Source organism: Phalaenopsis equestris, unplaced genomic scaffold, assembly GCF_001263595.1.
Source record: "Phalaenopsis equestris unplaced genomic scaffold, ASM126359v1 Scaffold000531, whole genome shotgun sequence".
In the NCBI taxonomy this organism is placed as follows: domain Eukaryota; kingdom Viridiplantae; phylum Streptophyta; class Magnoliopsida; order Asparagales; family Orchidaceae; genus Phalaenopsis; species Phalaenopsis equestris.
The window spans coordinates 828,358-838,467 of NW_018164971.1; the positions used below are offsets into that span (position 1 = coordinate 828,358).

Below are 10,110 nucleotides of genomic sequence, written 5' to 3' on the forward strand. Positions count from 1 at the left end.
TATATATAGCACTAATATTTTAAATATACTTTGAATAGTATTATTTTTTATTTTTTTTATATGATATTAAAAATTTAAATGCTAAACCTATAAATATAAAAATTTAGAAGATTTTTTTGAATCCTTTATCTCTATTTTGTCTTATCTAATGTCATATTTCATTTAATTCTAAGAATGAAAAAAAAGAAAAAAATAAGAAAATAGAAAATGAAAAAAAAAGATTATAGTCATGAAACCAGAAAAAATTTGTGTACGTAAGAAGTGCGCAGTGTTGCGTACTTTAAGGTTATACAGAAGGTACAAGAGAGTTATATTCATGTTATGTATCTTCTATTAAGTTTCACAATTTTATTTTCATATATCTATAGATTTCAGAGGATATAACTCAAATATAACCTCTTATATTCTCCACCTAACCCTGAGTGCTGCATGGGTGCTAAATACTCAATTTTTTTCACATGAAACCATCCTCCGCCGCTGGTTTTATATTTCCTTAAACAGTATTCATATTTCAGAGACCAGAAAGACACCCATAGCTCCCACCGAACCTCTCCGGAGGGTGGATTTTGGAGTGCCGTCAAAAATCGAATCTTTAACTTTTTTGGCTAACTTTTTTTTTGGTCCTGTGAGGCTAAAAGTCGACTCAGGTGCTTGTGAAAACCTCACTCCCTGCTTCCCTGTTTCTCTCGAACTCTCATCATCTTCGCCGCCGCTGATTCCTGCTTTCAGAGGGCAAGGCAAAGTAGTAAGAAGTTATGGGAACTAAGAATCTCTCCTTTTCTCTAGTTCTTTAATTTTTTTTTTTTTTGTTGTTGTTTTTCACAGAGGTTTAGTGGGTGGTATCGTAGTTTGCTGCGGATTTTTTCGATCTATTTGTTTATGGTGCAGCAGAGATGCTCTGCTAGTTTTGATTAGTGATAGGTCGGGTTGGATCTCTCTTCGAGCTAGCTGTAAACGCCGATCTTTGATTTTATGGGGGAGGGGATTATGGAATGTGCTTAGGTTGCGGCGTGAAGTTAGTTCTGTGTTTGTTTTTGGATCCATTGTTATCGGTGCAAAATTTTGAAGAATTTAATAGAGATGTTGACTAAGCTCAAAGAGAAAAAGGGATGAGAGAGAGGGGGGGTGGCTGATGATTCCTTTGATGAATTGAGCTGTAAAAGTTCCAGTCAAACTCATTTGCTAGAGAGGGCGAGCCAAATAGAGCTACAGAAGGAAAATTGTTGGGGTTGATTGATGGGAATCTTTCTTCCCTGCTTCTGTCAGGGCTTCAATCCAATTAGAATCAAAATGACACCACGTCACAAGACATCAGAATTTAACGTGAAAAAAAACTTTAAAAAATGGAAAAAACGCAGGGAGCTGCACCGTAAATAAATTTTCACTGTAAAATTCAGAAAAGTATAGAAAATTCACTCAGATCTCTTCTTTATAAGCAATGAAACTTACATAATTCTCCTCTAAATTATTCATCTTGTTCTCACAAGAGAAATGCAAGCTCAAACCCTCCTCTTCACCCTTCCTCACTTCACGAAAACCTTATAAAAGAACGTGCAAAGATACTTTCTTCGTCGGTCAAAATCTCGAATTTAAGGAAACCGAACTGAAGTAACCGACCCTGGCTCGCCCGCACTATTCCTCGACGCAGGTATTTCGTGCCCAAAGTAGGGCACAGGAGTGCTGTAGACCCAGGCAAGAGCATGCCCCTTATGAACCACACCCTAGGTGTGCAGGCGCTGGTGCGCCTCTCATGAAATCTCCAGGTTGCTTGGTCTGCTTCTTCCATGTGGCTGTGGTGCTCTTCTAAGCTGCTGTGAGTGCTTCAGGCTTCATAAACCCAACACAAATTAAGAGAAAGCAGAGTCTAAAGATTGAGTATGAGATTCCTGATGTGACATTTTATTTAATAAATTTCACAATACTAATTATGTACCTTTTATCGGTGTTGGTTAAGGTTGGCATTACATTATTGTTGATGCCAGTGAAGGGGAGGAGGCGAGGAGCTAAATACCAATGCTAATCAAGATGGTATCTTTTGACAAGGAGGAATCTCAAACTCCTGCCAAAATTTTGAAGATTTTAAGGCAATTGCATTCACATCAATGCAAATTCTTAGATGATAATCCCTATGAACAAGTTCAAAGAGTTGCTTGCCATGATTGAATCCCTAAAAGAGGCAAGGAATCTTGAAGTTGGCGTGGTGGCAATGATGGTGGAAGTGGTTGAGCTAGTAAAGTCTTTCTTAGAGAAAGTTTCTAACTTTGAAGTCCATGGCAAGTTGGTTGAGAGCATCTTTAGACTTAACGAAGTAGACGGCGATTTGAATTGGTATTAGTTAGAAAACCTACAGAGTTGCCCAAGAGGTTCACTTTGTTAGCGCTGGCGTGGAGCCCGGTCCGCCAAACCCTGACTCCAGCTCCTGCCTCTCTGTCGCGACCCGATCGCGACGATTCGCGATTCTGATTCGCGAAGAATCACACCTCCATTCTCGAAACTGTTCCCGCGAACTATTCCCGCGAACCGTTCCCGCCTTCCTCTGACGTGAAACGAAGCATACATTCTTCTTGTTGGTGATAAAAGACTTTGGATGACTATCCTTCATAATGTGAAGTCACGATGTTCTTCTTCGGTTTTCCTCGGGATAGAGGAAGGTTTTCTCGGGGCAAAGGAAAAGAAGTGCAAGAAGTAGTTCCTTGCGGCAGAAGGAAGAAGAAAGAAGAATAAGATTGTTCTCCATAGGCTTCTTCGTGGTAACTTGTGGCAGAAAAGAAATTGAGCTTATTTCTCTTGTAAGTTTGTCTTCTTCGGTGTACTCGGTGTAGAGAGAGAAGAATAAAGAGAGAACAAGAGAGAGAACAACGAAGAGTGAGAGATTTCTCTTGTAAGTCGAGGTGATTGACTGGTATAAATTTCTCAAGTAGTAAAATCCTTTGCAACTCCGTGGATGTAGGTAATTTGCCGAACCACGTAAATTTGTGTGTTCTTTTCTGATGTGATTTTTCTCGTTCTATTTTTCACTTCGTCGATCGTTCTCCTATTCTCATGTTTGATTTATATATATATACCACATCAACTGGTGTATTGTTATAGTTCATATCAACTGGTATCAGAGCCAATGACTGCGTACGAAGTGAAACTTTCAGGGATCGAGAAGTTTGATGATACAAATTTTGTTTATTTGGATGATGCAGATAGAGGACTACCTTTATGAGAAGAAACTTCATCTTCCGTTATTGGGGAAAAGACCTGAAAGGATGGATGAGACTGAATGAAATCTGTTGTATCGATAGGTTCTGGGGGTTATTCGATTGACCCTATCGAGGTCCGTTGCACACAATGTCATCAAGGAGAAGACGACTGCAGATCTTATGGCAGCCCTGTCAGATATGTATGAAAAGCGGTCTGCGAATAACAAGGTATATCTGATGAAAAAGTTATTTAATTTGAAGATGACGGAAGGTACGTCTGTTGTACAACACCTGAATGATTTCAATACTATCACAAATTCATTATCATCTGTGGAAATTGAATTTGATGATGAGATACGTGCACTGATCTTGTTGGTTTCATTGTCAAATAGCTGGGAAGCTATGAAGATGGCTGTCAGTAATTTTGCAGGTAAATCGAAATTGAAATTTGAAGATATTTGTGATTTGATTTTAACTGAGGAAATGCGCAGGAAAGATTCTGGCGAGATCTCAGGTTTGAGTTCACATTAGATGTTGATTCCAGAGGGAGATAACTTGATATGAACTCAAACAGGAGAGAATCAAAATCAAAGAACTGAAACAGGAGCAAGTCAAGGCCTGGTAAACAAGTAACTTGTTGGAATTGTGGCAAAACTGGCCACATAAGAAGAAACTGCAGGAATCTTAAGAAGAAGCAGAATGACAGTGCGAATGTGGTAACTGAAGAATCACATGATGCATTATTGTTGGCAGTTTATAGTCCTGTTGATGACTGGATACTGGATTCAGGAGTTTCGTTCTATACAACTTTCAATCGGGAATTGATGCGGAATTATGTTGCAGGTGACTTTGGAAAAATATATCTAGCAGATGGAGAAGCTCTGAACGTGCTAGGAATGAGATATTGATATTGCACTTCCAAATAAGAACAAGTTGACTCTGGAAAAGGTCAAACACATTCCTGAACTGAAGAAGAATCTCATTTCTGTTGGGCAGCTTGATGAGTGTGGACATTCAGTAGTGTTCTCAGATAGCACCTGAAAGGTTATTAAAAGAGCACTGGTACTGGCTCGGGGTAAGAAAATAGGTACGTTGTATATGACTACTGATTTAATTAACAATGTTGATACTACTGTTGCAGACAGCACAACAGAGTTGTGACATTACAGACTTGATCACATGAGTCAAAGAGGTATGAAGGAACTTCAGTCCAAAGGCAAGCTACCAAAACTGAAGTCAGTTGATTTCAGCTTGTGCGACAGTTGCATTATGGGGAAACAAAGAAGTGTCAGTTTCTTGAAAGGAGGCAGGACGCGAAAGACAGGAATGTGGGATCTTGTACACACAGATGTGTGGAGACCTTCTCTAGTGACATCTCTTGGAGGCTCTCGTTACTACGTCACATTTATTGATGATCATAGCAGAAAGGCATGAGTTTATATCTTGAAGTATAAATCTGATGTATTCAGTGTGTTCAACACTTGGAAGACCATGGTTGAGACAGAGACATGCTTAAAGATGAAATGTCTGAGGTCTGATAATGGTGGTGAGTACATTGATGGTGGGTTCAAGGAGTACTGTGCAGCTCAGGGAATCAGAATGGAGAATACCACTCCATGAACACCACAACAAAATAGTGTTGCAGAGCGCATGAACAAGACCATTAATGAGCGGGCTAGAAGCATGAGATTGCACGCCGGACTACCACCTACTTTCTGGGCAGAAGCAGTCAGTACTGCAGTTTATTTGATAAATAGGGGATTATCCGTTCCATTAAACTGTGAATTACCTGAAAAAGTCTGAAGTGGGAAAGATCCAAATCACGTTCCTGCTCCTTATGATCTTCCGAGGCATTTGGATATCGTTTCTGGGATGATCAAGCTCGGAAGATCATAAGGAGAAGGAGCAGGAACGTGATTTTCAGAACGTGATTTTCAATGAGAATGTTATGTACAATGACAAGCTCAGTACATTTTCTGAAACAACACTGAAGGAATCTGAGTTGGTAAGATTTGATGATTTACTAGAGGTCACAGTGCAGGATAGAGCAGAGATGTAGGTGACGAGGAGACTGGATCCGGGGCATCCACTCCTATTATTTCACAGTTAGTTTCAGAGCAGTCTACTCCTACAGTTGAAGTTCGCATGTCAGAAAGGGCTGGACGTTTTCCACAGCGTTATTCTACAACTTTGAACTACATTTTATTGACAGATGGTGGAGAACCTCAGAGTTATGAATAAATCTTGCAAGGTAAAAATTCGAGCAAGTGGGAGCTTGCCATGAAGAAGGAGATAGATTCTCTACTATAAAATCAAACTTGGGAGTTAGCAGATCTTCCATCTGGGAAGAAGGCATTACACAACAACCAACAAGTTTGTGTACCGGGTGAAGACTGAACACGATGACAGTAAGAGGTACAAGGCAAGATTTGTTGTAAAAGGTTTTCAGCAAAAACACGGTATTGATTATTCCGAGATTTTCTCTCCTGTGGTGAAGCTTATAACTATCAGAATGGTACAGTCAATGGTGGCTACTGAAGATCTCTTCCTTGAGCAGTTAGATGTGAAGACGGTTTTTCTTCATGGGGATCTTGAAGAAGGCATCTACATGCACCAGCCTCAAGGGTACGTGGTACAGGGTAAGGAAGAGTCTGTTTGCAGATTGAAGAAGTGTTTGTATGGCCTGAAGCAAGCTCCTAGACAGTGGTACAAGAAATTTGATAATTTCATGCACAGTGCAGGGTACAGCAGATGTCAGGCGGATCACTGTTGTTATGTCAGGTATTTTGACAATTCTTATATTATCTTACTGTTATATGTGGATGACATGTTTATTGCAGGTGTTAATATTGAGGAGATCAATAATCTGAAGGAGCAAATGTCAGAGCACTTTGCAATGAAGGATTTGGGAGCTGCAAACCAGTTGACACACCCTTGGGAATTCACTTCAGACTCAGCAAGAATCAGTCACCCAAATCAGAGGAGGAACGAGATTACATGAGTAAGGTTTCTTATGCTTCAGTTATTGATTCACTTATATATGCTATGGTTTGCACCAGGCCTGATATTGCCCATGCAGTGGGAGTTGTTAGCAGATACATGAGTAATCTTGGAAAGGAATATTGGGAAGCGGTGAAGTGGATCTTGAGGTACCTAAGAGGCTCTGCAGAAACTTGTTTGTGTTTCTCAGGAAAGAGTTCTGAGGTACGAAGCTATGTTGATGCTGATATAGTTGGAGACATTGATACTAGAAGTACTATAGGCTATATTTACATTATTGGTGGCACTGCAGTATCTTGGGGCTCTAATCTACAGAAGACAATTTCGTTGTTTACTACAGAAGCTGAGTATATAGCAGTGTCACAGGCTGCAAAGGAGATGATATGGCTACAGAACTTCTTGAAAGAATTGGGCAATAAGGATCAGAAGGGCATACTTTACAGTGATAGTCAGAGCGTCATATTCATTGTCAGGAATCCAGCATTTCAGTCCAGGACAAAGCATATTCAGATCAGATATCACTTCATACGGTCATTGTCATTATTGGATGACGAACAGGATGACGAACAATTGTTGCTTGAGAAAATTTGTGAAAGTCAGAACCCTGTTGATATGTTGACAAATGGTGTTATTCTGGAGAAACTGAAGTTGTGCGCAGCTTTAATTGGTCTTCTAACTTGAAGACAGGGGTCTTGAGTTGCAGAGGTGGAGGATAACACTTTTGTAAAAGGCGACACTACCAGTGGAGTATTCAGTTCGAGGAAGGAGACGTTGTAGCAGGTGTACCGGTCTCCAAGTTGGAGATTGTTAGCACTGGCGTGGAGCCCGGTTCGCTTAACCCCGACTCTCGCTCCTGCTCTCTCTGTCGCGACCCGATCGCGACGATTTGCGATCCTGATTCGCGAAGAGTCACGCCTCCGTTCGCGAAACTGTTCCCGCGAACCGTTCCCGCCTTCCTCTGACGTGAAACGAAACATCCCTTCGTTCCTTCTTGTTGGTGATAAAAAGCTTCGGATGGTTCTCCTTCAGAATGTGAAGTCACGGTGTTCTTCTTCAGTTTTTCTCGGGATAGAGGAAGGTTTTCTCAGGGCAGAGAAGAGAAGTGCAAGAAGTAGTTCCTTGCGGCAGAAGGAAGAAGAAAGAAGAAGAAGATTGTTTTCTCTATGCTTCTTCGTGGTGACTTGTGGTAGAAGAAAAATTGAGTTTATTTCTCTTGTAAGTTTGTCTTCTTCGGTGTATCTTGGTGTAGAGAGAGAAGAACAGAGAGAGAAGAAGAGAGAGAGCGAAGAGTGAGAGATTCCTTTTGTAAGTCGAGGTGATCAACTGTTGTAAATTCCTCAAGTAGTAAAATCCTCTACAACTCTGCGGATGAAGGCAATTTACCGAACCACGTAAATTTGTGTGTTCTTTTATTGTGTGATTTTTCTCGTTCTATTTTTTACTTCGTCGATCGTTCTCTTGTTTGATTTATATTTATATACCACATTAACTGGTGTATTGGTATGGTTCATATCACACTTAACACATTTATTGAGAAGTCAATGAACTAGGATAGTTGTCTTCTTGAGGAATTTTGTAGAAACTTTGAGAATGAGCCAATTAGCAGTTGCCTTTTATTGTGAAATGATTGGAATCATTGTTAAAGAAGCGCCAAACATTAGATAAGATGCATCAAATTATGAAAATCTACACAGCGATAGATAAAGATGGTGGATTTCTTGCAAGTCCTTCTCCAGTATTCTGTTGATCTCGTAGGCGTTCATTTATAAATGATGAAAATTATGTTATGTGATTACTAAGGCTGCCACGCCATCGCATGATGTAATTGTTTCGTGCACTCGGGATGAAACAACCCAACTGGCAGCATCGTTACACCACTGTTCCGCTACAGCCATTTCACGCACGTCTACACCAAGCTAAAGGTGCACAGGGTCGCTGCTTTGTGCTTCCGGGCTACAATTTATTTTGTCATTTTCTGTTTTTTTTAGGTTTGCATATTTGTTTTGTTATTTTGATGTCATGCAAATTGAAGATGATTATACAGATGCAAAATGCAGAGCAACTTAAGGGTAATCTTAAAAATATGTCATCCCATTTTCAGTGTTTGCTTTTTATTTGGATGAGCCTTTTGCTTGTCTAAAGTAGGTTTTAGGTATCAAAATAGCAGAGTAATTTTCAGACATTGTTCTATTTCGATTTCTTCCACCCAACTCTCACAGCTGGATGTGATTTTTTTTCTCTTATTCGGTGTAACAGTTCCACTGAAGTAAAAAATATGTCCTTTTCTTTCATTGATAAACCAAAGAATGAGATTCTCACTGATGTTTTGCATTTCATCTTTTCCTACCCTCCTTATCTTAACATGGTCCTTTAGGCAACGTTTGATTTTCTTTTATTTTTCATAATTATGAAACCCAATGAGGATTGAGGGATAAACAACAATTGGAGTCCGCCCAAAACTTCAAAAAAAAAACGTGGAATTGAGGAGGAAAAGGAGAATCTCAGCGAAGGGGAATTATTTTGTTTCATTTAATTCTCTAATACTCCCAAAGAGCCGATATTTAAAGACTTGTGAGGATTCATTTAGTTACCTATTGATCCTAACATTTTGCACTCTACATATTACACTCAGTAGAACTGTTATAACCTACTAACCCATTTAACCTCTCACAATTCTCTATCGCATAAAATTTAACAACATCAGTAGTTTGTATGCAAATAGTATTAACTTGAACTGACATCTGATTTATTCCTGTTAGGGAAAATGCAAGGGATATTCAAGGCAATCTGTTCCCATGGAAATGTTCTTAAATACTCCGTCCTGAGACATGTACGTGTTATAGCTCCCGTTGCACGGCCAGTTATGTTTTCACGTGCCGAGACAGTTGCTGCTACAAAACTGGAAGAGCAGGGCTTTGAGAGTACAACGATTGCGGATATTTTGAATGCCAAAGGCAAAGGCGCTGATGGCTCCTGGCTCTGGTGCTCCACAGAAGACACAGTGTATGATGCTGTTAAATCTGTGAGTATATTTCTATTCTCAATAATTTTCCTCAGAGCTTTATGTACTTCTTGATTATTAATGTACTTGGTTTAGACTACTTCACAGCCTCATAAATGACTGCTCTTCTTGTTATCTCCCTCTCACTTGGGAGACTTTTAGGTGTTCTTAGCTTGAAATTTCTTGCTTATTTATTCTGTATTTTACTTAGCACTATTGATGTTAATACAACGCCAATATAAAATAATGCATAGCAAAAATATTACCTGTGCATAAAAGACATGAACTCTGCTCGTGATACAAACCAATTTCTTGGATTTTGATAATCGGCAATTCAAGGATGTCGGCAACTCCAGAAGTTGGGTTGGGAAGGATCAGAGAACAGAAACACAAGTAAATAAGGATAAAAGGCAATTCAAAGATGATGGCAACTCCAGAAAATAGTGAAGGAGGGAGAAGAGAACACAGGATAGGAGAAGAACCTCCACATTTTTTATTTTATTCAATGTCTTCAATGGAGACTATTTATAGAATATAAGAGAACTAATTATGATTAACTAACTAATTAATTATGTTTATTAATCTAATATAATAACTAATCAATATTGTATTCTATGCGCTCGCCAGATAATCTCACCGCTCGTCACTCTGAACTTTTAATGGGGCCTGAAAATTTGCACTTCTTTTTCTTTCCATGATAGTGACAGCTCAACTCCAATTTCAGATGACGCAGCACAATGTAGGAGCTCTGGTAGTGCTGAGTCCTGGAGCAGATAAAGCAATCGCTGGAATTATTACTGAAAGAGGTGCTGTAAATTTTCCTTTTTTTTTAGTATGAAACTGGAATTATTACTTAGCTTTTCTTAGTATGAAACTAGGAATTTAAATTTTGTTCTCCGCCCCCCCCCCCCCCCGGTCGTT

At 39.5% G+C, this 10,110-nt stretch overlaps 1 protein-coding gene across 2 annotated transcripts in view; it reads left to right on the forward strand.

Moving 5' to 3' along the window:
• Positions 1–611: 611 nt before the first annotated feature.
• Positions 612–10,110, forward strand: part of LOC110028800 (CBS domain-containing protein CBSX3, mitochondrial-like) — a 13,421-nt gene continuing 3,922 nt past the window's right edge. The window contains exons 1-3 of one of the 2 annotated variants that reach the window (XM_020730797.1): positions 612–752; positions 8,948–9,210; positions 9,914–9,995. In XM_020730797.1, the coding sequence (XP_020586456.1) occupies positions 8,953–9,210; positions 9,914–9,995 (340 nt within the window). In that variant the 5' untranslated portion in view covers positions 612–752; positions 8,948–8,952. The remainder of the gene's footprint in view (positions 753–8,947; positions 9,211–9,913; positions 9,996–10,110) is intronic. The other variant, XM_020730796.1, reaches the window with a different exon arrangement.